The 27,949-nt window shown below is 45.8% G+C and overlaps 1 protein-coding gene across 3 annotated transcripts in view; it reads right to left on the bottom strand.

The window, feature by feature from the left end:
* Positions 1-27,949, bottom strand: part of LOC146184998 (uncharacterized) — a 96,434-nt gene that overhangs the window by 51,445 nt on the left and 17,040 nt on the right. For all 3 annotated transcript variants that reach the window (XM_084605943.1, XM_084605944.1, XM_084605945.1), the window contains 3 exons: positions 25,354-25,633; positions 21,101-21,334; positions 13,317-13,398 (listed from right to left, as the gene is read on the bottom strand). In XM_084605943.1, coding sequence (XP_084462069.1) covers positions 13,317-13,398; positions 21,101-21,334; positions 25,354-25,633 — 596 coding nt within the window. The remainder of the gene's footprint in view (positions 1-13,316; positions 13,399-21,100; positions 21,335-25,353; positions 25,634-27,949) is intronic.

The raw sequence follows: 27,949 nt of genomic DNA, 5'->3' as shown, positions 1-27,949 counted from the left end.
AAGCCGCCACGGGGCTCTCAATCGGTAGCAAGCCACGCCTCGACCGCGCCGCCGTCGCCGCCGCCGAGGGTGGCAGAAGAAAGCGCAAGAATTCACAAACAAAACAAGACCAAGATGGCGGCGCTCAGTTCGGCGGGAGAGGAATGGCGCGCGCGCGAAGTTTGGGAATTTTCGGCGCTTGCTCGCTGCTCCGCGGCTGCCGCCGCTTGTTAAATAATTAATTTCGAGTATTTCTACGGCGAGTTGGGAATTGATAATTACAGAAATGGTAGTTTATAAGACATACTACCGGAATATATAATCTTCCAAAAATCGACTGTTTCGCGATTTTTCAGTTTTCAAAGGTCGCGTCCCCCCTTAAGCTTTGCCTTTAATTGTATGACACGACAGCATTAATGCCTTCTGCTGCCCAACTCTCCTTGCAGATCCTTGTTCTAGTACATGGGAATTTCCTCCTTGCTTAATTACCAATTCCTTAATTTGGTTCTCTGATATGTCGCACAAATAGCAGATTTAAAGCCTCATTTAACAAAGCCATACGAATGTGCCTACATGGTCTAGAAGAATCACATCTGGCTTGGAATGCAGTGCTCCTGGAAGGTTTGACCCCCTCAACCTCCCATCCGATAGGAGAGGTCTATGTTGGCAGCTCCTGACAAATCGGCCATGCCATGTGGTCATGTGAAGTTAGGCAACCCTCCATCTAGTAAGTGCTTGGCCACGCCAGCCAACTGCCAGAGCCATGCCCATAATTTTTCACTTACAATGTTGACGCCGGATTTTTTGGAGAACAAGGCGTTCAAAGGCACAGAACCCCAAGCATAACTGTCATGAGGTTATGGTGGTAATGATGGTTTGGTTTGGTTTTGTAGTTTTTTTTATTTTGGTATTTTGTAGTTTGTTTTCTTTATGTGCGAAGGGGCCGAATAGCGCAGATATCGCAGGTGGCGGTGTGCGCTAGACCGTAATATTTAGCATGTTTTATCGCGACTGCCGTCTGACTAAAAAGAAAAGAAAAATTGGGCGTTTGTTGTGATGCACCGCCGTTTGCGAGCCGAGTGGTTGAGCTGGTCATGAGGCTCGCGAACGACAGTGCATTAAAACGCCGTATTTTTTTTCTTGTTAAGCAATCACGATAAAACATGCTAAATATTACGGCCTAGCGCACAGAGCCGCCTGTGATATCTAAGCTACCTAGCCCTTTCGCACATAAAGAAAAGAAAAGACAAAGTACATCGCCTTCAGGCCCCGGCGCAACTAAAGCAATCACGCACCAAAAAAATCCTCATTGCAGCTATCCTTGGTGCGCTACAGCCTGGGTGAAAACTCCAGTAGGTACTCTTCACCATGCATATTTCGTTTAGATGCATACATACCTGTAGTATCTGTGTTTTTGCCGCTCGGAGCATATGACGCACTTGATACTCTTGCACAACGCACAGTATTCTTTTTTAAATTAAAGGCTCGCCTTCGTGCACGCCAATCATCGGGATTTTGTTCCTTTGGTGTACGCAATCAGATGCACTTCGTTAGGGAGCTTGATAATCGTCTACGTCCAACCGTTTGCAACGGCAAGGAAACCGCCCGGCACAATAAATGAGTCTCCTGGAGGGTTCATGCTCGTTCACTTGCAGAGTGGATCGCTCTGGACGTAGAACAGGGTTGGTTCCTGACCGAGATGCGCATCCGATATGTAGGAGATTCACATGTGTCACCAAGTTGTTGATTCTGCAGAAATCGCGGCGGAGGCAGAAATGAACGTTGGAGATCCTTTCACAACAGAATGACCATTCTCTGCGCACCGAGAACCTTTTCACCACTGCGACCACATTCGCTCTGACTCCTGAGGCCAGAAACCGGCTACAGCAATCCTGGGCGGAGTCACCTTCTGCATCTGACAGCGGCTGTTCCGGCTCGCCAACACTTTTAATGACGTCCTCATCCCCGTAGCTCTTCATAGACAAGCATATCCACATCAGCGTTGAAGAAATCGCCCAGCTCGGTATCGCCAGGAATGTTGCTTGCACCCTGGAGGGATTTCCAGGCAGTAGTACTAATCCCCGGAGTCGACGATGATGGAATGTCATCTTCCGTGGCTGTAGCTGTGCTGGTAGCCTCCTGGTCAATAAACCCAGCGTGCTTTTCCCACGATGATGTGCCTTACTTTGAATTGATTGAGCCAACCTGTGCTGGGCTTAAAGTCATCCAGGCCTAGCAAACAGGCATAACTGAGGGCCTTCTGCTGAAAAATGCTTCCGCTAAGCGGGATGTTCTTGGCTCGTGTTTCGACAAACCAGGCGCGACAAACTTTATCAAGCTTCTCGTACGTTGGCTGTGTCCCCTTCTTGTGTTGAGCTTAAGTGCCCAACGCAACTGCCTTGAAGATAGAAGAGAACAAAATGTAGCGCACCAAGACAAGGTCTTGGTGCGCTACATTTTGTTCCCTTCGATCATGTACCAACAAGCCCAAGTATCTAGCCTTGAAGATACTTTCTTTACTCTATTCCCGGATGGAGACTTTTTTTTTTTTTTTTAAACGAGGAGGAGTCGCACACCTCCCGAGCGTTGCTAGGCAACGCTCGTTAAGCAACTCACTGGCGCTGTGTGTGACGTCACTCGGTTTCGCGCATGTGCAGAATATGGCCTTTGCAGCATACGGCTCACGCGAAGCTTGGCTCCGACCCTCGTAGTGCAAATGCATGGACTGTGTGGGGATACACATGAATCCTGTGTCTAGTCTCCTTTGGTGCATTATCACAAGAACAATCCCCATGTTCTTGACAGCTCACAGCGGTCTCCTCGGCAGAAAGTCTGAACCGCGTGTGTGCATCGTCACCCACCAAAAGACGCAAGAGAATCGCGAGAGGCACGCTCGCATCCGACTGTGGGGAGGAGGTCTCCCAGGGAGGCCGTAGAAGAGAGGGAAACTCGCGGCGGCTTCGCAGCAGGAGACTGTGGTGGGTGGCCAGTGTGCGTGGCCGTTGTAATGGGGCAGCGGAATCATGTGTATCACCACAACTGACGAGAGAAAAAGCAAACAAACAAAAAACAACAATACCGTTAAAACTGTTTTTAAAGTAGTATCTCTAACACAAGCATTAAGGTTGGTTGGGTTTAGTTTAGTCTATGGGATTCAACGTCCCAAATACTCATGTTGTCAGCATGACACCGTAGTGGAGGGCTCCGGAAATTTCGACTACCTGGGGTTCTTCAAAGTGCACAGACATCGCACAGCACACAGGCAACTTGCTTTTTGCCTTTATCTAAAAGCGGCCGCCGCGGTGGGAATTCGATCCCGCATCAATGGGTACAGCAGTCGAGCGCCCTAACCACTTTGCCACTGGGTGGGTGAGGGGTGGGGGGCAAGCGTTAAGGAATTGGTCACTTTAGACGGTAAGCTTTCCACAGTGCTGAGAAAAATTGAATGCTTAAAATCCAGTGTTCGTCCTTTAACATTAGGCGAAAAAAGAAAAAGGGGTCCCCAGTGTTTTCCCGAGGTTCATACAGCAGAATCTGCATAATTCCAGTTTAATTGAAACATCAAATAAGGTGAAGAAATTTCCAGTGTTCGTCCTTTAACATTAGGCGAAAAAAAAAAAAGGGGTCCCCAGTGTTTTCCTGAGGTTCATACAGCAGAATCTGTATAATTCCAGTTTAATTGAAACATCAAATAAGGTGAAGAAATTCTGCAGGGAGGAGGGAGGGAGGAAGGAAGGAAGGGAGGGACCATAATTCCCAGTAAAAATTTCACCAGATAATTCAAACTGGTGGCTCTCACCCTCCTGGTTAATTTGAAGATGTGCCCTATCATGATTAAGTGATGGCCCTCTAAGGATGCGAGGCTGTGCCGGTTCTATGTGTGAAGTGCCTCAGCCCCCGTGCTCCTAGCCCGAACAATACAGATGATGATTATGATTGATGCTGTAGAGTATTATTTGGCATTAGTGACCCCCTTCGAGGAGCTGCCACTGATGGGTTCAGATGATGCAGACTATTGATCACAGCTAGACATCCAACCCCCGCTAAACTATCCTGACCCAGTTCAGCAATCACAGTTCGACATGCCACGGCCCATACTCTCTGCCACCTGTCCTCTTCCCTCTCCACTTTGTTTTTGTTCTTCAGATCGACAAACAACATTGCCAGCACTAGTGCATGGTACGGCTTGCAGACCGCTAAAGAAGGCGTTCGCAGAGATGTACTAATGCTCTCACAGTATGAGCTACACTATGCGAGCCTTTGCCAGAGAGCTGCGAGTGTGCATTACCACCACTCGCTTACTCTTATCATCGCCCTCTTTTTCTTTACGGAGATATCAGTTTAAAAAAGGACAACAACAGTAGACTGATGCCCAAACTTCATGCTTGTGCACATTCTGCTTCTTGAAATTGGCGATAGCTGGCCTGGCCCTTTGTGTTCCATCACTCCATTCAAGAGGAATGCAGAAGTGATATGTCACACGCTCATAATAGCTTTTCAGTTTATGGTTCAACTTCACTAAAGGCAGGACAAAGCAGATATTATGATGGAAACAGCCTACAAGCAAGAGAGGCGATGCCCAGCTGCAAAAAGAGCCCCACCTTTTCCTGATAGCAGAGAAGCAGGATATCATTGACGTTGCTGTTACAAGGGACTGTGCTCGGTGCAGTGTAGCTCTTACTAAGGTCAACGGTATGCACAATGTTAGTAATAATTGCTTGATGTGTGATCAGAATGTAGCGAGGCTCAACTGCAGTTCCAAGAAATGGACCACAGACCAACGATGACCCATGATTGCCTTTACCTGAAAATCTGAGGTGACATGAGCTCCACAAGTTTTCTATAGTTTAAAGTGTGGAGAGAGCAAGCATATACAACAGAATGCTGTAAATATTAAAAAAAGAAAAAAAGGTTGGTTGGTTGGTTTGTAGGGTTTAACGTCCCAAAGCAACTCAGGCTATGAGAGACGCCGTAGTGGAGGACTCCGGAAATTTCGACCACTTGGGGTTCCAGAAGATCCAGAAGGCAATAGTCTTCAGCTAACCCTATGCATATGTTGTTTTATGATAGCTGCAATGGTAGTGCCGTAATAAGCAGAGTGCAAAGACAGTGCGTGACCTTGACAGAAATGCAAAAAGCCATGGCATGCTTGGTGCACTACCGCACACACAGTTTCGACAGTGTATTCTTAGAAACCCAATTAGTACTCGAGCACTACAAAGAGGCATAGTATTTTAAACCAAAACACCATGAAACATCCTTTACACAACTGCTATGGAGTAAGCCAGACCGACCATCAGGTCCCCATCAAGTGATTTGGCAAGCTTGTGATTGGAAGCGAATATATCCCCCTGTCACACCACAGCTAACACAAACATTTGCATTAAACACCCATGATCAAATAGTGATTTTTTTCTTAAATCTCGCATAAAAAACATGTGCTTGAGCTTCAGGGCAAGTGCTCAGCAACTTCTTTACACCGCCACAATTGGATGTCATCTACTTCAGATTACACCATGATAACACTAACACCTTCTGGAGCAAACAGTATCAAAACCAATGACCTGATTGTGGCTGACAGCGTGCTTTTTTTGATGGGCAGGCAGGTTAACGGATGTTTCTACTGACCGAAACTTTGACCCTTTGCAATGGGGATGCTCCTCCAATACTGCCACTACCTTCTTTTGAAAAAGGAAGAAAAAAAAAAAAAGTAGGCTTATTGCATGAATAAGTGTGATATGTAAAGTTTAATGTCCCAGAGCTGTAGATGGGTTATGAGGGAAACCATGGCGGAAGTATAGTGCCTATAATATTGCCACGTCTCGGTAGAACGCCAAGGAGGGCCTAGCGATAGATGGTTTGAATGGTCGAGCAGAACGAGTCTTGCGTTCAAGCTTCTTTCTCTTCCAGGCTCGCGCTTGTCGTCTCAGATGTCATCTTTTGTGTCGTCTTCTATGCGTCATTTGCCCCCCTCCTCAGGAAGCATTGTCTCGATGAGTATAAAAGGAAGTAGGAGGTCAAGGTCAGTCCGAGTTGTACGGCTTCATACGCACAACGTGGACGTCTGCTTGTTGCTGGCGTCGCTCTGATGTCGACACCTCGTCTGGCACCACCTCATAAGTGACGTCGGTTAAACGTCGCTGAACATAGGGCCCGAAGTATCACTGCAATAGTTTCTCGGAGAGTCCACGGCGGCGAATAGGCGTCCAGACCCACACTTTGTCGCCAGGATTGTACATGACATGTCGGTGTCTATGATTGTAGCATCGTGCATCATGCTCTTGCTGATTTTTGATCCGCACAAGCGCTAGTTGCCGAGCTTCCTCTGCACGCTGAGCGAATTCCTCGGCGTCATGATCGAGATCATCGGTGTCGGCAATCGGGAGCAACATTGCATCCAGCATAGTTGTAACTGGTCGCCCGTGAAGGAGGCTGAATGGTGTCATACGAGTGGTGTCTTGGCATGCCGTATTGTAGGCGAACGTGACGTAGGGAAGAATTTAGTCCCAATTCTTGCGGTTCACGTTGACGTACATGCAAAGCATGTCTGCGATGGCCTTATTAAGGTGTTCCGGCAACCCATTGGTTTGGGGGTGATAGACTGTAGTTTTACAATGACTGGTACCACTGAGGCGGAGAACGGTCTCCAAAAGTTTGGCCGTAAATGCAGTTCCTCGGTCAGTTATAATGAGTGCCGGAGCACCATGCCTCAGGACAATGTTCTCAACAAAAAACCGAGCTGCTTCGGCGGCGGTACCCCTTGGCAGAGCCTTGGTCTCCGCATAGCGAGTTAGATAATTGGTGGCGACAATTATCCATTTATTCCCGGTTGTGGACGTCGGAAATGGTCCCAGGAGGTCCATGCCGATTTGTTTACAAGGTGTCGTTGGCACTTGAAGATGGTGGAGTAGGCCAGCTGGTTTTACAGGGGGTGATTTACGGCGCTGGCAGTCTATGCATGTACCGTCTGTTGCAGAAGTTTGCAGCCCAACGCGCCGGGCGGAGGAGCAGTATTGCTCCCGAGAGGCAGCGCTGCCTGGTGACACAGCTACAAAGAGTGAGGAGGCTTGTTCTCTTCCCCTCATCCCGCGGCTGACATCTTTGCTCTCAGCCGCGGGATGAGGGGAAGAGAGCAAGCCTCCTCACTCTTAATAGCTGCGTCACCAGGCAGCGCCGGCGGGCGCAGCGCCGCCTCTCGGGAGCGATACTGCTCCTTCGCCCGGCGTGTTGGGCTGCAAACTTCTGCAACAGACGGTACGTACATAGTGTTTCACTGTCGCCGGCAGTTTTGGCCAGTAGTATCCATGCTGTACTCTAGCCAAAGTGTGGGTGTAGCCTAGGTGACCGGCGGTTAGCTCGTCGTGACACGCTTGCAAAACTTCACTGCGGAGAGCTGATGGGACGACGAGTAAATGACTGTTTCCCCCAGGGCGGAAGTTCTTCTTGTAAAGTATGTTGTTGCAAATAAAGAACGAAGACATTACTCGGGCGAAAATCTTAGGCACAACCGTAGTTCGCTTTTCCAAGAAATCAATAAGAAGGAGCAATTGCTGGTTCTCTCACTGCTGTTGGGAAAGCGTTGCGTCATCTATGACACCTAAAAACGCAGTGCCTTCATCGGTCATAGTGGAAGGTTCGACCGGCGCTCGGGAAAGGCAATCAGCATCCGTGTGCTTCTTTCCAGATTTGTAAATAACGGCCATGTCAAATTCTTGTAATCGAAGGTTCCAGCGCACGTCTCCCTGAAGGGTCCTTTAGGTTCGTCAGCCAACAGAGAGAGTGATGGTCGCTAACGACTTCAAAGGGGCGAGCGTACAAATAAGGGTGGAACTTCATAACCGCCCATACCACTGCAAGGCATTCTTTTTCGGTTGTCGAGTAGTTCGCTTCTGCTTTAGATAGGGTCCTGCTGGCGTAAGCAATTACTTTTTCCACACCATCCTGGCGCTGCACCAGCACAGCACCTAAGCCCACATTGCTGGCATCCGTATGAAGCAGTGTAGGGGCGTCGTCATTAAAGTGCGCCAGGACAGGTGGTGTCTGTAAACACCTCCGCACCTCATTAAAAGCTTGTTGCTGTTCTTCACCCCAGCAAAAGCCAGCGTTGTCACGCGTCAATGAAGTTAATGGCCAGGCAATTCGTGAAAAGCCAGCAATAAACAGACGGTAATAGGAGCAAAGACCCAGGAAGCACCGCAATGTCTTTTTGTCCGTAGGTGTTGAGAACTTGGCGACTGCGGAGAGCTTTTCACGATCAGACCGGACACCTTCTTGGCTAACGACGTGGCCGAAGAACTGCAGCTCCTCGTAACCGAAGTGGCACTTCTCGGGTTTTAGGGTGAGGCCCGCAGATCGTATGGCCTGAAACACAGCTAGCAAACGGCGTAGATGCTCTTCAAATGTGGCCGAAAACACAATCACGTCGTAAAGATACACCAGGAATGTTTGCCACTCAAGTCCTGAGAGCACAGTGTCCATGAGCCTCTGAAATGTTGCTGGTGCCAAGCATAAACCGAACGGAAGCACCTTAAACTCTATACAATCCGTCGGGAGTGACGAATGCAGTCTTCTCCCGATCCCTCTCATCTACTTCTATCTGCCAATATCCACTTTTCAAGTCCATTGATGAGAAGTAACGTGCATTTCGTAGGCGATGAAGGGAATCGTCGATGCAAGGAAGAGGGTACATGTCCTTTTTAGTCACTTGGTTGAGCTTGCGGTAGTCTATGCAAAATCGTAAGCTGCCGTCCTTTTTAACAAGTACCACGGGGGAAGGCCAGGGGCTCTGTGACGGCTGGATAACGTAGTCTCTAAGCATTTCGGCCACCTGGCGCTGAATGGCTTCACATTCTTTCGGAGCCACACTGTAAGGCCAGGCTCGCGCTTGTCGTCTCAGATGTTATCTTTTGCGTTGTCTTCTATGCGTCAATATATTAGCTAGTGCGCCGACACCGTGGCCTCCTGGGTGGCACCGCGAGTGATGAATGGCGGTGGCCGCCGCCAGGAGCGCTGCAAACTAGGTGGGTACCAGCCGTGCCGCCCGCAGCCTACCGCGCTCTTACATCTTCGGCAAGAGGACTGCTTGCGCCGCATTTTAGCTTTCATTAGGTCGCAACAGACCCAAGCTATAACTGAAGCCGCTGCAAGTTTCAGGGTGTGTTTCAAGCCTTGGACTGGAAGCGGCGCACATACCGTATACACGCGTGTAATGGCCGCACTTTTTTTTCCGAGATTGGGGTGAAAATCAGGGGGTGCGGCAATTACACGAAAAAAAAAAAGACAGCGAAAAAAATTATTTGCCATGGTACCTGCCTTTATTATTGTCAAACAACTCCTCGTCCTCCTCCGCTAAACTCGTCGGGATTTCAGGCTCGTCCCGTGTCCAAAACATCACTCCTTGTCGTCGTCCTCTTCTTTCCTCGAAAAGCGCGCCTCTGAACATTTGTTTTCCTGCGGGCATCTTCTTGGGAGCACCATCGCGTACACATTTTTCGTCAACGCCGAACTTTCGTCCAGCCGCTCTTTTTCCTTTTTCTTTCGCGTAGTGAATCACTTACTTTCAGCTTAAAGTGAGCGGTATAACTAACATATTTTCCCACCGAGGAAAAAGAAAATCTTCAGCTCACGAGCGCAGAACAAATCAGGGCAGCGATGCGTTCCGACTGAGAGATCGCACGTGATATGCTTCGGGCAAACGAGGAAATGGCTGTAAAACGGAGGAGCGAACAGACTTGGATTGGATTGGATTTGCTGGCCTTACCCTTTGTAACGGGCGGGCATCGCTGCGGCTAGGAGCGCCCCCTTTGTAACGGAGGTGGTGGCCGCTGCCCCCATGCTCGACTTTTTTTTTCCTCAAATATTTTATTCTTAATTTTTATTGGCAATTCTACTTCTAACCTTACGCTTCATTTTGGCTTTCACTTAATTTTTGGGCCCCACCTGGCGGCAGTAACCACAAAATGTTCCGTATTTCTTGCACCGCACAGTAGACGGCACTGCCCAACTTCCTGAAACTCATGGTGCGGCTTTTACTCGGGAAATTTTTTAAAAGTTTTTTTCCCCAATTTTTTTTCTAAAGTTCGGGGTGCGGCCATTACATGCGTGCGGCCATTACACGCGTGTATACGGTATTTAACGCTTCTCGCTTGTGAAGGCTTCTGCAAAGAATTTCTCGAACATCCCGTGCTCACAAAGGGAAACACGGAATTTCTATTCTAACAACAATTAAAGCATAGGCATTTATTGATATAAAATATATTTGTCATTTTTGGAACAAAGTGAAATGCTTCAGTTGTATTGACATGCATATATGGGTTCTTCCTGTGCACTGCACTTGCTGGCAAGTAAACATGTGCGCGCAGTTTTATTTATATACTGTATATGTAAACACAGGAAACAAATTCGCACACTTCTTTTAATTATGTATATGTATCACAAACACAGGCATAAGGCAGAATTGCATGAACAGCAGAGCACAGCGGCATAGTTTAAGGTATATCCCGGCCTGTGATTGCACACCAGGCTTTGCCAAAGTCATCATCCTTTGAATGAAGAGGCTGACGAAATTTTTTTGTTTTTCTCAGATTCACAATAGGCACGAGACGTGGCCGGTTCATGTGACATGAGTGTGTAGCGCAAAAGGAAGAAAGACACAGAAAAGGTACACAACACAGGTCCTGCGTGGTTGTGTACATTTTCTTGTCCTTGCTTCTTTTACGCAACACATGTACACATGTCATGAAGCAACGTTACTGACTCGGCAGAGTTTCCACCCTTGTGATTATAACTGCATGCTCAAAAAATGGTTCTCTCAAATTAAGCAGTTGGCGTTTCCCTTCCGTCATTGCCATCGATGTTTCTCTCCCATTCTGCAGAATGCGTATGTAGAATTAGATGGCGTGCATAAACATGAAAATACGCTCCTTAGCGGTAGACCCATTTGCCAACAAAGCATGTCTTCCCTGTGCACAGCCGCTTTCTCTTTGGCATTTTCCATGCAGTTTAGTGAGAGGCACAGGGGAAACAACAGTCAGGAACGCGCTTCACCACTGGTGACACAATGAAAAAAGAAGGGATTCAGGCAGGCACAAAACGCGAAAAAGAACCCATGCAATCGTCGCCGAGCAGCTAGAAGTGCGAAACGACTCGCATGTGCAAGCACCGGCACCAGAAATAAACAGCGCTTGTTCTTGTTTTTTCTTCCTGTCGTCCCCGTTTGTTCGCGCTGTTTTTTTTTGGATAATAAACCGCTGTATTTTGGTGAACGCAAAATACACGAAGAAGCAGGTTTAACATGCACGCATAACACCAACGGACTGCCGTCCTCTGAAGAAAGAAAACTGAGGCGTCTGCTCCGATGGTGCCCTCCCGACGAGCAGCGCCCTCTGTCGCTATCGATTGGCTTTCATTGCAAATGGCGCCATCCTTGCCCATAGAGAAGCGCAGGCGCTTGTCCACTAGCCGGTATATTCTGGGCACTATAGAGGACGGCTCCAGATTAGCTTTGACAACGTGGGGTTCCTAACATGCCCCAACGTCACACAGCACACGAGTGTTTCTTGCACGCACTTCTATCAAAATACAGTGGCCACAACAGGGACTAGACAGTATGAGGATGGGCACAGCAGACGAATGCCACAGCTACTTTTATATCACACTGGGTGATACATTTATAGGGTTTAATGTCACAAAACAACTCAAGTTACGAGGAACACTCTGGAAATTTCGACCACATGGGGTTCTGAAACGTGCACTGACCTCACACAGTACACTGGCACCTTGTGTTTCAAATGCCTCCATCGAAATGGGGCAGACACTGGCTGGTATTGAACCAGTGTCCTAGGGTTCGGCACTTGAGCACCCAAACCTCTGAGCCACCATGTTAGGGCATCACAGTAGGTGACGAATCTTGAATAGGCCAAGGTAAACCCTTTTATAGTAAAGTCACTGGGACTGGAAAAAATCTTTATTATATCAGTAGTTGGTGATGACATGGTACTGAAGCTGCTGTCTGGTAATTAAATGCCTACTTACTGAACATGTCTTGTTGCTTAATGAAGAAAAAAAAAACTCTAAAATACCTCCCATCGCTCTCTTATCGTCTCTTTATGCTATTTTTTCAGTTATGGGCTGCGTGCAAAGCGACAGCCACGCCGTTGGTGGCAGAGTTGGAAGTAAACCTGGCAGCAGAGCCAGCCGCGTCATCTGCTAGCCGTGTGCTTCTATGCAGTCCTCGCGTCATGAATTCATTTTCCCACGCCGTTTGCATTGTTGCATAAAACACATCAGCTGCCGTGCATTGAGATACAAACTACGGGGCGTCTCCAGCAATTGCTTTTTCCTATGGGTAAATGTTTGAAAGCTATAAAAAAATTTGCTGTGGTTTATCTTGTGGTTAAACCTGGAGTTAGGTGAGAGCTATCTGCATGGCTACGCTTAGGTTTGGCTTGAAAGTAAAGACACGGAGTTTGCACATAGTAGTTTACTCTATGGTTTCAGCTTTATTTATGCCACAGGGGGCACTTTTGACCACTAAAGTGCAATGAGCCAAAATCCTCTTCGCGCTGTGGTCCTAAGACCTCTACTACGGCACCTTTTTCTCTCTGCTTTCACTCCCACCTTCGCGATGATGCGATAGCGTAAGCTACCAGCTAACATTTCTCGAGGCACGTTATTTTTTCTTACTTTCTGAACGAACCGTGACGCTTTCTTTCCACATTTGTAGATAGCGTTATGTTTTTTTTTCCTCAGGTGCTGCACGCTTCAGCTCACAACTCCAAGGACTACCTAAAGTTGGCTTCTCCTGAGTGCTGCCAAGCTTAGTGAGAAAGCCATTGAAAAAAAACAAACAAACAAAAAAAAAGCTTGGTGTTTATTTTCTCGCGATTTTAGGCAGCGGCAATGTCATTTAGTGGGAAGTCGTCAGTGTGGCCAGATGTACTTATGACCGATTTTTACCAAAAATGTTTTTAGTATAAAGGGGGACAAATGTACAGTCTATGGAAGATGAACTACCTAAGTTTCACTTTACTGTAGCGGGGTTCTACTGTATTATGAAATTAAGGCGAGCCAAACTTAGACCTACCTTTCAGCTACTCTGCAGCGCAAAGGGCCACAACCCGAGAATGCTAGTTTGGAGGCATAGCCTATGTCATAAGCTTCATCAGGAAAAAGGCTCGACTAATTCGCATCTATGCTTTCTTGAGCAACAATGTTGTCAAAAGCCCTCAGTGCTATCTCACAGGCCCAGCTCTTGACCTCGGGGACTAGGCAGCACACACACAGATGAAACATGCGTCAAGAAAAAAAAAAAAAAAGAGTACAAGAGGGTTACTTACGGAGTTTCGACGTGCTCTTTCTCGTTTTTAACCTCGGTTGGAACCAAAGGCTCAGCAGAAATGTTGTTCTCTTTAGTAAGGTCTGAAGAGAGTTAGAGAATAACACCACCGTTACTTCATTACAGCTTCAGGAAAGTTTTTGAAGCGAAGAAGAAAAAGACGCAATAGTACATGGAATCTAAGAACCGTTGGTGTCACATTGCATGGCTGGCCACTGGACAATAAAGCGCTACACATACACGATCAAGCGGCCAACAATGCAAGTCATTCTCCAACTCCTTCGACTCTCACTAAGACTTAAAAGTGGCAGCAAGCAGGTTGAATGCACAAAAATTGTGCAAAAAGTCATGCTGCTGCTTTCAAAGTGTTTTCACAGCCAGACGTATTTCTTGACATGTCCTTCGACAGAAAACTTTGTGACACAGGGCCACACAGGGTAAGAAGCAAGGACAGAAAGCAGCTTTAACCAACAGTAGCAGCGTGTCCTACACCCTACTTGCATGCATTCGATAGTAAACTGCAAGCAGTGCACAAATGTAAGTTCCCAGTAAAACAACAGTTTTATTAACTGTATGACAAATTTGTAGGCACATCCATATAAATAACTGTACCCATACGCTTTCACACCCAGGTGCATAGTGAAAAATGTGACAACTAGCGCACTTTATGATCGAACATGTGAACAATGAAAACAAAATGGAGGCAGGGGAATAAAAAGCTCTGCTTCCGCTACAAGCCTTTTCCCCACATTTCCTACCCCCAACAAAAACAATGTCCAGCTCTAGTCAACATTTTTGCATATTTTCGCAGTTCCTTTGCACTGTAACACAACAGAAAAGGAGGCTTTGGAACATATAATTTAGAACCATCAATGAAGTCCTGAATGGCATTTAAATTACAAAGCACTAACAGGAGAAAGATATGCAAAGATTTAAAATTTTGAATTCCAAAAGCAATAACATTCATAATACAATGCGTGTACCGTAAAACTTTTCTAAGAATAAAGACCTACCCCGTTCCACACACACTAAAAAGAACACCATTTTCAACAAAAGACCCATTGCACAAGATACTGCTCGAACGTTCAGCTATACAATTACAAAATAAGCAAAAGAGTTACAGTCGAACCCGGATAATTTGAATTTTGGTTATATCGAACTAATGGAATATCACCTTGAAAATTCCATGTAGTAAAAGTATAGGAAAGTTGCGTCGTATATCGAACTCAATTTCACTGGTCGTTCGATATATCGAACTCCGCACTACGTATTGTACGGCGCACGCCTTCCCAAAAGACGATCACTCGGCCATTTGCCGCATGACGTTGCGAGGGCACAGTTCGGCGATGACTGCATAGTCTCCACAACGGCTGGCGCCGTGCCCTTTCCCCAATGGCGCGCGCATCTGCGGTGATCGCTGCCACGCTAGCACGTGACGTTTGCAAGCCATGTGAGTGAAGGAACGAGGGAACCAATGCAGCCGTGGTGTTCGGGAGAGTGGAAAAACGCGATAGAGCAAAGCGTAAGGGCGTAAGGGTGTGCCCACTCTTCTGCTGAGCTTTATCTACACTCTCCCTCACTCTTTCTCGGTCTTCGTTCGCAGCAGCACGCACTACACATGTGCGCACAAGCCAGCTCAGCCAAGCTCAGCCCGTGGCAGACACTTTTCCCAGTGTGTGTTGTGAACGCTCTGCGGGTGGCGGCTGACGTGTCGTCGTGCTGAACGTGCGTAAGCTACAGCGGCTGCAAGTGCGGCTTTCTTTTTTTGCGGGAGTCGTTCATTTTTGCCTTTGTGCTGAACGTGTGGCGTAGCGTATGCCATGGTAGCTGCAGATGTTAGGAACAGGGTGTCTAGTAAACCACTATTTTCAAACTCCTTGAATTTTCCAGGTTTTCTCAATCAAATTTCCTGACGAATGAAAAGGCTAAAAAATGTAGCCGCTGATGATAATGAGCATTGACGAATAATTCGCAACAAAAAGCTATTTATTAATCAAATTCTGCAGTTTACAATAGTGAAAGGCTGCTATTGGTGTTAATGGCGGGGAAAAACTTCAAAAGTTTACTGAAAATTAAAAGCACACTGATGCCAGCCTCAGCAGAGCTCTTTGATGCTATAATTTTTTTTTTCCCTTGCTGTTCTGCGTTCGCTGCAGTTTCATGTGCGTTTCCGTTTGCGCTCGTGTTTCTCGATGCACCGCTTTGTGCAGCTTTTCCTTGCGATTGAGATGCCGCAAAACAGTAGATTGTTACCGCAGATGCAACGAGCCTTTGGAAGCCGTAAGAAATGGGCGTGGAACAATAACCAGAAGATATCAGCTACAAGTGTGCTGTCGGAACCTGAGTTACAGCCGGTGCCAGATTTGTTAGATGTGCAGGGAACATCAACCACGCTGCCCGATGACGACTTTGCGGGTTCACATCTTACAGCGCTAATTGCATCCCGGATCACGGTACACTGAGTTGACGCCGCCGCCCCGTACGGCTACAGCGGAGCTGGCCCAATGTCCGTTATGTCAAGAAGTCCGCGACGGCCTTGCTAGTAGCGGGAGTTTCACCTCGGCGATAGCGCGGAATGTGATGCCGGTACCGAGTTCGTGATTGTGAACACGATTTTATCGTGCACACGAAGCGCGGAACTTGCGGCGAGATCGCGAAGACGTGAGTGGTCAACCGCTGGAGTGTCACCTCAGCTGTAGCTCAGCTCGCTGATCGCTTTTGCGCTGGCCGCTGCCGGCACAATTATTCCTGCTTTTGGTCACGTACTACTCTCACACAGCCCTTCCGCATTATTCATTGAGTACCCAACTCATGTGCGTATTGGTTCTTCTATTGCGGCAGCTCAGCCATGTGCTGGCGTCGAAGTAATATATCGCGCCTTGCCTTGCGGCACAGCCGCGGTGGGGGATGCGCAGCACAGAAAAAAAAAGAAAAAAAAAAAAGGCATGAATAGCATACTTGCTGTGCGCCAGCTTAGAATGAAAATGCCCTGCAGATTATATTGCGCCATTTTCCCTGACTTGGTGAAATTTTTAATGGTTTCCCTGATATTTTCTTGCATTTTCCCGGTGCATGAAATTTCCGACAAGTCCCTGTTGCTAGACAACCTGAGGAAGCAGCATTTTTCTTTTCTTTTGGGAGAGTCGTCCTTACTTGTCGTGCTAAACGTGCGGCGCAGCGTAAGATATGGTGGCTGCGAACATTAAGTAACAGGCTTTTCTTTTCTTTTTTTTTTGCGGGAGTTATCTATTCTTACATTTTATGTATCAACGAAAGCACGCCGTCAGCTGCGATCATGACACAGACTTTTAGCATTGTTCACTTCAAACGGCATTTGCAGCATTCACGCTTTCCAATGATTTTGTGGCAGTGGATTACGCCGCCCCAAGCGCGGCGTGATAAATCGAACCAGGCTTGTGCAATCAAGCCATCACGGGCAATCTGCCAAGTTCGCTCCCTGCCACTGCAGGATCTATCAAAAGTATAGTTAAAAGATAAATACGCCATGATGTTATCGCTGTGTAGCATCTTGGCGCGCTGCCAATAAATGAGCTGTGGATGCGACGGTCGAAACAGAGGGGTGCGCCACTGAACTCGTTTCTTCTTCTTCTTTTTCTTTTTTTAAATCCTCCGCGGCAAAAGTGGGGGGTGGGCTCATTATGCGAGTTGGTTGATTACGCGACAAATACAGCATCATTTTTCACGATCGCAAGCGGCGTCTCAAGCCAATTTCGGTATATCGAATTATCAATACATCGAACTATTTTGAGACCCCCGTCGAGTTCAATATATTCGGGTTCGACTGTACAACTTCCAAGTAACATATGGCCTCTGGAAAGCAGGTATCACCTCTTTCATCATATATAATATTGAGCAGTCAGTAAAGTTTGTGCTTCTTTGCTCAAGGTATCTAGATTACCAGATGATGATGAGGCGGAAGCTTGTATTAAGTTACAAAATTAGATGGGCAAAGCAAAGATTCTGCTGCACAGCAGACAAAAGAAATGAGACAGTAGTTCTAATATCCCCTGCGTTGGAACAACTCCGCTTCCACAGTTTATCCAGCAGTGTTTCAACATACGACCCACATTAATTCCTAAGGATGTTTTCTCAAGAACATCTCAGTTACACATGGCTGCTTGCCAAATACATTTTCCATCACAGACCAGGCTTTTCTTCTGCAGACGAAACACCCAATAATATGTAAGGGATGTGCAAAGCTTTTTCAAAATAGAATCGAATACAAAATGTTTTTACGAGTATTTGTAACTTGCACCAATACTCGTACAAAAAAAAAAAAAAAAAAAAAAATCATATCAAACAAGAAAGCACTAGCAGTGGCACACTGTTACGACAATGTAGCTTACAGAATGTAGCTTACAGAATCTACAGCTGTTAAAAGAAGTCAGGGTATTAAAGGAGTATAAACACCTAATTTCGGTGGCATTTTCCTTCTTGGTAATGATGCACAAGTGCTAAATAATTTATAACTGAATTTACTTTCCTCACCAGTTGCAGTTTCAACAGCAGAGATATGGCTCTGACGTCGCAATCCAGTATAGGTCATGCGTGGCAGGAACAAACAGCGGCATAGTCGCCGACACTTTCCTTTTTGTGATGCCCGTTATTGAGGCAAGCTGGCTTTAGCATTGTAGCAAATTCGAACAGAGGAACGATTCCATCAATGTTTTTTAAATCACTCCCGTGACCTAAACTTGACTGACATCGCAGCTATTGCTCAGCTGTTGAAACCGAAACAGGTGAGAAAAGAAATTCGATTATGAATCATTCAGAGACCGTAGGCAAATATCACGCGGAGAATTGTGTACCGTAATGTCTTACGCACCATTACAAAGGATGAAACGAAGCACCGCAGAATTAGGTGTATATACTAACACTATAGCCTCTAAGTTACACATACCGTAGAATCACCTTTAGTCTTTCACGCATTGCAAAGCTGCAGTAAGGTACTACAATCAACCTTGAGAAATTATTGAAGCACACCTTATTGTGAACAGCTTCTAATGAGGAACAAACTGCAGGTAAGAGGGAGTAAATAAAGCAGTTCAAGCACTGCCATATCACAACAGATCACATTATGTAACAGTTTCGGGCCTATGGAGAAAATGAGAAGGACCATGTAAAGCCACAAAACAATTTTATTTTATCATATTAAATATAGTGGAACTGAACTTATGCTCAATGAAATGCCCTGTTAACCATCCTCGGTTCAGGCTAAGTAAGGTCCGAAAACAACACACCATAATTCCGATTGTTAGCATTCTCTCCAGTGGGCACAAAACTGATGTGAGAAAACAATGTGCTTCAAAATGCTTTCAAGAGGGCACAAACACAATGAATCTCTTGAGCAACATAATGTGGCGTATGAAGCACTAAACAACCAACTTCGGCCATACTCCACTGAACCTGGGCCCGCATTCTGGATATGACCACTAAGTGGACACGTCAACTTCGGCCCATGATCAGTTGAAGCTTCAAATGCAGGGGGCAACAATCGTATCACGACAGTTCACTATGTTTTTCTCCTATGCCATCTCAACTGAAAGCACCCTTGCCGTTTAAGCGATAACTGTAGTACCAAAGTGAATGATGCAAGACTGCTGCTACGGATATCTACAATTTACGATAAGATGCTCAAAAGTTGAAATTGGTGGGGCAATGTTTGATCAAACAATTCACAATTGAATTTTATTGATTCTGCAGTCTCAATGTCAGGTTGTCGAACCAAGGTTCTGATGTCATAAATGAGTACATGATCACGTGACACAAACAGAAGCTAGAATATATTTGCTGCTTTGTAGTTTTATTTCGTGTAAACACTCACACTAAGCTGCCTCAGAAAGTGGGATGACAGCGACTGAACCAGTAGCTATTAAATTGCTGAATTTGTCAGTTGCATGTGATCTTATACTTGCGAAGTAGAAACTGTTGTCCCGCAACGCGAAACCAAAGCCGAAACTAGTTAGCAGAATATGTTCATTTATAAGCTATTTACTGTGCACAAAAAGAATTTCGCAATTTCAGCCAAGTTTACTTATGTCTTACATGTGATTCCAACGCACAAATACACTGAAAAAAGTTTGGTGTGTCTACCCCCTTAAAGGCATTTACACAATGAATTTTATTCGAAGCGGCAGCATCAGCTGTGAATTGGGGCGAGAGAACTTGTCCAGTTAAGGCCCCACCAGTTTGGACAAGACTACTTAGTGGACACTTCCATGGTATGAATATGGGCCCTGATGTGCTGAGCAGGTTTAACTACCAGGAGGGAAAACAAAAAGTAAAATAGAAAAAAAAAAAAAAAAAAAAGGGAGGGAGGGAAGAAGAGAGAGCGAGAAAAAAAAAAGAAAAAAAAAGAAAAAAAAAAGAAAAGAAAAAAATTGCACTGCTTATTGATGCAGGCAAGTCAAAGCACAAAAGAGAAACAAATGATGCAGTTCTTGCTCAAACTAAAGTGCTGGCAGTGCTGAAGTGGGTGCCTAAAATGGTGCTTATAATAAGCATAGCCATCACCAAGTGCAAAACGCGGCTAAATTTCTCACCTTCACCAGTATGAGTAGACAAACTTAAAGCACCAATAGTGTCATGATGGGTGAGCCTTATGTAGAGCATAAAGGGTTGTTGGTGGGAGAGTATGTGGCAAATCGCCTGATAGACATGATTGATGAAGAATGCTTACAAGTTGGAGTATAATAAATGTGGCAATATTTTTCATCGCCACAGGAGTGCTTTCTAATGTCACATGGATGATACCAACAACTGAATACTTGTACCTGCTTCAGAATAATTCCAGCAAGGAGAAACATAAGCTACAGTGCAGAGAAGTGCAGCACCGGTTGTACTGCTGACAGGTCACCTAGTTTACAATTGAATTAGGCCCTAGTCCAGAGATAACTCCCGCTCCCTAGCCAAAACTGCCCCTCCAGAGCAGCCCATAATCGCACCCCTGGTTTAGTGGAGTGGGGCAGATGGCGGCTTCTACTGGTGTGCTATTGCTGCACATTAACCAGAAAATACCACACATGCACAGATCAGACGGTGTTTAAGCTGCTTATTTCCTAACACCCATGGATGGAGCTGCTGCTAGAGACAAACAGGGGAGGCCACACAACATGGCCACTAACAAGTGCAGGCACCATGCTCAAGAATGAAACATACTTCACTCACCTACCATCCCTTCACATAAATTTGGCAGGTTTCAGTAAGAGAAGATCTGCTTTACATTGTTACGCAAAGAACTTGCCCGAATGCTAACTGCCAGTGTAGCATGCACCGCTATGACAAAGTGTCAGTGCACTTCATTGACACATTCTGCTCAGCGTGTCTTAAAAAATAATAGAATTTCCAGAGTAAAAAGGAATATGTTCAATTACCAGAGCACTCTCTTCACACAAGACAACATTGGAGAAGCTGACTTGGGACACATAGAAAGGCAATGGTGTGACTCTCCACATCATAAACCCATGAAGGAAGACACACAAGAATGAGAGCATTATGCGGCAGTAAAAACGACTCTGGAATTCAGCAATCTGAGGATCACTGCCCCCATAAAAAATGCTTTCCTCCTTTTATTTTCTTAGTTTCGAAAAAAAGAAAAAGAAAGAAATACAAGTACACCCATACAATAACATACATATGAAGGCAAAGTTGCTTTACGTCACTGTGAGATACATGAATGCTCGTACCCAAACACCGGACGAAGAGAAATGGAGAGAACTCAAAGAACTGCAGAAAATGAGCACCTTGTTCAAACGGCCGACCTACCAGTGTTTTCTTTGGTGGTGGCAGCTGCTTCAGAATTTGCATGCTTGTCCCGGCGTCGCCCTGACTTCTTTGGTGGCTTGGCATTGATGACTTCTGTGGGCAACGGTGCTTGAACGTCATCCCTCTTCTCTTCTTGTGCTTCAGGTTCGGGTGGCGGTGGCAGTGCCATTTCAGGAACCACCTCTTCACTCTTGTCCTTGTGATGATGTTTTCCTTTCTTCCCACGGTGCGAGGCTGCACAGAAATGGCGACCCCATGAGCAGGCTGCTTGTAACTTAGAGAGGTAGTGCTAACTCTCAACAAAAGGGTCAGTACAAGGTTTAAGCAAACCTCCAGTTGTAGCAAAGTTTGAGGCATTTCAGTGATGCACAGATGTATACGAGGTAAATCTGCCTCCTTGCTCGTGCCAACAACCCCTGAGCACCGAATTATTTCAAACTGGATAGCTCAGACACACTCGAGCCAACAGACACTGACACAAAGGAAAGCATAGATTTTTTTTCTTCTTGTGTCCATGAAGGTGAATTAATTATTATTTGTGTAAGCAACTGAATAAAGCCTACAGCCACTGTCATAAAAGAAATAAGGGATTTTGTTTTTGTGTGTGTGGTCATGCATATAAATAATTAAACCTGTAGGTACTCTATAGTTGGTTAGAATGTAGGAAAAAAAAAAAATCCACATGCCAGCGGTGGGATCCGAACCCACGGCCTCCAAAGTGGTACTTGCTGGCTTTTCCTTATTCCTCCTAGAAGACATACCGGTATTCTGAAACATATTTCCTTAGCTCCTTAGTTCCATTGTGCTGAAGCAGCATGCTCATTACACACTGCTTGGCGGCAGTGTGATGGAGACAAACTAACCTGTGCTAGCGCATTTGAATTTTGCTTCCACAAACCTCGCTGCGATCACAAATTGTAATGCATTTGACAAATCACCACTGATACGAAAACATGCACAAATGAATCATCTTAAATCAGGACTGTTGCCTGGTTTTTCACTAAATAAATCTGTACAGTTAAACTTCTATACACAGCGAATTCCTCAATACCACGGAAGTTTCCAATTCCCCGTCGCTGCCCATGAAAGTGTATGTATCTGTAAACACCATGCAACAAGCATGTTAAGACGGTTGACTTTGATTAACAAACACTAGATGTCGACTGTCGCTTAGCTAGTACTGAATTACTGGAAATTACTGCCGTGCCCTGCTTATGCTTCGGTGCTTGCTGCTCCAGCACACACAGGATAGAGGCCACGCTACAGGTGCACCACACAGTAGAGTGTAGTGATTGAAACTAATTTGCAGCTTGCCAAAGATACATTTTTTGAAAGGACATGTGATGGACAAAATTTGATGACTAGCAACAGCAAAGAAATTTGTGTTTTCGAACAGCTGACCAAAAACCTCCACTTATATTTTGGCACCTAAGTGTAACAGTTGTTTACCAGCTTAATAGTCAGCACGATTCACCTGTCTTCTGATGTAAGCCAATGTTGATATTTCAATGCCGATGAAGCCTTCTCGATATCTCAAAAGGTGTGCTTTTTAAATACAGGTTCATCTTAGTTCAAATAACATGCCGATGAAGCCACCTCTATATCTCAAAGGGTGCATTTTTTAAATACAGGTCCATCTTTATTGAAATAACCAGCATACAGCTCACTTCATAGACAAGAAGCCAGCTAAGATGGACAATACTATATTTCCAAGCTTTATACGCATTAGAAGCGAAAAGTTGTCATGCAAATGTGAATGGGCTATCTTCTGAGCACTTGTGGCAGTCAAAATTCACAGCAGACTATGGTGATAATTTCGGTTGGTCTTATTCTTTTCCACTTGGCCATATTTTTGACACAATCAATCCTTGACAATACTACCTTGGTGTTTCCAAGTACACAAAGTTTCTCTGATAATGCCAGGCCATTAGACACAGCAGCTACCCGTCAACTCTACCAACTACACTACCTCACTACATTTCCAGTGAAAGTGCGTTAATTCAAACCTCGATCCTCCGATTTTCGTATAATTTGAACTGCACTACTTGGCCCAGTCAAGCTCTATCGACGTCAATGGATGAAAAAGGTCGCTAGTTCGAACGCAAGTCATTTCTACCAAGGATAATTAGAACTATGTGTCACCATGTCTGGGCAGCCTGTTGCCTGGCAAATGGTTAAGAAACTCCTCCCGATAGGGTAGCATAGTTATGAGGCTGTTCACCTCTAAAATGGGGAGAGAAAATAAAATCTGGCACAACCATGGGCAAGTGGATAAAGCCAAACTGGAGCCATGGCCGGCACAGCAGCCAGAGAATAGGGTAGTGGCGGCGGCTGCTTGCTCTCTATTCAGTGTGATGTCCGAGACTTGCATCTAAATGCTTGTTAATTCGACACCCCTAAATTCGGAAATACAGACAAGTCTTACTGTCAGTGCGATCCTAGTCAAACCCCATTGTAAGGACATGGCGCCACATATGTACTATTAGTCTTGCACCAGCTAGGCCACATCCAGGTATGACAGGCACTGTAAGCGATCGTCATGTTACTACTCCTCAAGCCTGAACTGAGTGTTGCAGAGCTGACCGTGCACCACTAATGTGGTTGCAACTGTAAGCAAAACATGATCGGCCTTGTCTCCAATAATAGGCTGGCTACTTTGTTTCCGTTTCCTTTTATGGGCTGCACACAGTATGTGCCAACCACCCATGGCGACAGCGGCTATAAGCTGCACAACAGCCATCTAACCGATCGCATTTGTGCAACGTTTTGGAGAATCATTGGCGGTACTGAGCATTTTCCATGCTTCCATCAAAGTGGCTCTTCCACTGCTCCAAAAATGAGTGCTTGTCAAGTACCAATCAGCGTGTCGATGTAACCCTGTGAATAACAAAAAATTTTGCTTTGGAGTTTGCTAATTAATTATGGTAACTTACCTGAATTAAATATGAACTTCAGACATTAAACGGGATTTGCAAAGTTTGGGCGCACCTTCGAAACCTTCATTCCATTATTTGCTATAAGGAAAGACTCCAGCGTACAGTTAAACCTCGCAATAACAAATCCGCAGTTTATTTCATAAAACTGAAATTTTGCACACTGAAGTTTGTCACCTGACATACATTTCAGAGACTGTTCGCAGGGAAAGGCTCGGATTGTGGTGAAAGTAGAGGCTACGTGAGATATGGGCACGATGCACCAGCCTATTCTAGTTTCACTATTATCACTCTGAACTGCGAGTCCTCACGGGCAAGTGCAGTCCATCATATATAATGAACTGCACACCATCGCTTTCCGCCACAAGCGCGAGCTTGTGCATCCTTGTTTGCACTACGCGAATGGGTATGCAGACCCTTCCAGTCCTTTATAGAGATTTATGATAACAAATAAAAGTGACAATTCATTCGGCACCCGTCTTGGGCAAGATTGCGACAAGCTGTGCCTGATCTTGTTGGCTGCACGTTGTGCACACGGTCGTGCTGGCTGGTGGATTCGCCCGACACTATGTTAGCGTACTTCGCCCGTATAACCCCAGATAGTGCAGCAGGAGGCGCGCTTGCTGTAACAGCCGCAATTACGTTGGCCATGTGCTCTTCACCTGCTTTCCAAGCAGAGCCCACTTTCATGATGTGCTCCAGTGCACACTTCTGCATGCACCCCGCTCAACACTTTGAGCTTGCGGCTCAATCATTCCCCGTGATCGTCTCAACACAGAACAAAATTTAGCTGAACGAAAAGTGCACTAAAATTTATTTGCTATACTTGAGCTACAAACTCATTGTGTTCTAAGGAAACAAGCCTGTGAAAACCAAAATAATTTGTTTCGATACAATGCACTTTGTTACATCAAGGTCTATATGTATTCTTTCTTCTAGCACAAAAAAAGGAAGCCCATGAAATAATAATAAAACCAAAATTCACGTGACCGCATATTCGCACGCCACTGTCAAGATACTCTCAACTGTGGTTTGAGTGAACGAAATTAGCTACAGCTGTACCACCACACTGTATTGTTTTCCTCAGCACAAAAGCAATGAAAATTTAATTGAAAATTTCGTATGACATCCCCGCCCCCGTGGGCTAAAGTCCAAATGTACATGTGTATAGTACACACACACACACAAGTACATACATAATACATAAATTAGTAAATATAGGCGATCCCTTTTGAGCTTAATTTATCCAGTTTAAACTGTAATGCTCTGCAGCACTGGGCATTTGCTGCCAAAACACAACAGGTAAGCATGCATTCTCACTCTCTTTAGGAGCAGGGGGCTCTTCCTTGACAGGAGCTTGCTCTGGTGGAGGTGGTGGCGGCGAGTCGGGAGCTGGCCTCTCCTCGTTCTCCTCTTCAGGTGGCGGAGGTTCTTCCTCATCACTGGGCTCCTTGTGGACTTCATCCTCTTCTCCAACATCAGCAGATTTGGGAGCCTCTTCTCCTTCGCTCTCAGAGCTGAACTTTTTACGCTTTATCTTCCGGCCACTGCGACTGCGACTTGGTGCAGCCTTGGAGGCAGCGTCCTTGGACTTGGACCTCTGATAGCAGAAAGAACAGCAGAATGAAAGTTTGTTTAACAGACAAAACCAGCACCATGGAGTAAGACAAGAGATTAGTGTAGATTGTAGCGCGCTGCAATCCATTCATCATGGCCAAATTTTGCTACACGAACGCCGAGCCCGCGTCCGGCGCACAGCTTCGCTCCCTCCACTCCCCTTTGCTCGCTGACACGGATTTGAGCACACATTCCTCCTCTTCCTATCATCCTCGTAAAGAAAGCCTGATGTGCCACCTCTCGACACTGCCGCAAAACGAAATGCCCTAACACTCGGTCCAGGCAACCGCGTGGTCGCGACCAACAGGCGAAGAGCCGACGAAGTGGTAGCTTTGCACAATGTCTGCTAACCGAAAAACACACAAATGGGATCGTGGTCATTGTTGCACATACGCCAAACTCTCTTCTTTTAAGATAAAACATTTAAGGTAACGCTCCAATTGCGACATTTTTTTGTGTTGGCTGCATGTATCCATAAGAATGAATCGAAAGAGGCACGCAGACTACAAACCACGCAACGATTTCACTGGTATGCAGACGATGCGGCGCGCCAGACGTGTGAGAGGCAGATACCGTGTGTCATTATTTCAACGCTGATGGTACGAAACCACAAGGTAGAAGTTTTTTGTCCTTGGCTGTGAATCACGGTATCGCAAAGGAAAAGCAAAACCGTGCCATTTTTTTGTAATCGTAATACCGTGCATAAAACTCACTGGACAGCTCTCCATAGAGTGCAAGAGAAAAAAACCGAGGACCTAGCGCAGCAAGTAAACTGTATGAAGAAAATGACAAACGTGATTGCGAGGGCTATATGCGAGCGGTGACGCAGGCAAGGGACGACACGCCAGTGCAGTTCGACTATGCAAACGAAGAGTGCGATTGCCAGGGATATATGCCAGTGTTGACGGAAGCAACATGAAGAAGACAGCAGACGCAGCGGCACCATAGAACTGCCAGAGCAGAGGAGTGGCAGAATGCTTCACTAGCACTGATGACAAATCCAAGCGCCATCTATCAGAATTGCCGCAAAGCTTTCTTCGATGTAGCAAAATTTCCTGTCCTACGTTATTTCCTAATCATCAGCGTTTCCCCTCTTCTTCAAGCTCCCACAGGCACTTACGCGATACAAGCTCAGCTGTTATGCCGCAACTGTGCCAGCTTTCCTTCATGCTACATCATGAAGCTCATTTTGAGATAATGGCTCAGCCTGAATCAGAATTTTGACAGCCTGCAGTTAGCGCGCACACAGTGGCAACATGCACACGTGGAACTATCGACAGTTGCCTGCCACCATGTTAGCACCTTCCGGTGTTTCGCACTGTGAAGTTTATTGGGACGCTATCTGGTGCACTTCCATCAATACCATGGTGCGAGCAGGAAGCAAAGAAGGCACGAAAATGGAACTACACATGGGCACTGTGCAGGCTGGCTTCCAGGCATGTTTCAGAAATATCCTTCTTACTTTCGTTGTTGTGTGCATCTTAAAAATTCGATTTCTAGGTTCCAATGGACGAGGAGAATGGTCACAGTGAAAACAATGCACAGGCATGCACATAAAGCGAAATGAAACTCAGCGTGCATGTGCACATACTTCACATCCGGCTAACTCAGTTAAATCAGCTGCATTCCCCCCCCCCCCCCCCACACACACACACACACACAATTATGAACATCTCAAAAAGCCTTTTCTAGGACCTATAGTTGTAATATAAAAACTTTTACAGCACTAAGAATTACAAAATATTGAGTAATGCAGAATAATGATCGCAATCTTATAGCATTTGGACAAGATAAATGTCCCATCTATGAATCTACATCTACCACAAAATTGACAAGTTTAGAACAATCGCTACGCAGTTTTTTACACTACAACTAGGTCTTTTGCTGTTCTTGAGGCTTGTGCCGACGGATATTCGCGCACCCTGTCAGGTTGGTCCCAAACATTATTAGCCGAGAACTTCACAGTCTGCCTTTGCGAAACTCGCAAGCATCTTGTGAGACCTGTCGAGGAACCAATTAGCAACCATGCGCACGCATCCGTTGCGGCCCGCGGACAAACGCAGCGAGAGCAGACCGGATCCTTTTCTGGCTTGGTGCTCTAGCCCTGCTGTAGGTCTCGCCGCACGTCGCCTGGACTGGACACATAGATCGTTTTAGTGGAGAGGAGGAAAAAAGCCTTGAACTGGAAGCACTGCGTGGCCTAAATCCCGACTTGTGTGCTCATTTTTGCTTGACAGTGCAAAATGAAAGGTAAGGTTTCGCGTGCTTATACCACGCTTAAAAAAAAAAAAATAATAAA

The sequence above is a fragment of the Amblyomma maculatum genome, chromosome 6 (genome assembly GCF_055883805.1).
Source record: "Amblyomma maculatum isolate TAMU_Amacu chromosome 6, ASM5588380v1, whole genome shotgun sequence".
NCBI lineage: Eukaryota > Metazoa > Arthropoda > Arachnida > Ixodida > Ixodidae > Amblyomma > Amblyomma maculatum.
The sequence above is the reverse complement of the archived record's forward strand: the minus strand, read 5'-3'. Positions and strand labels throughout refer to the sequence as shown.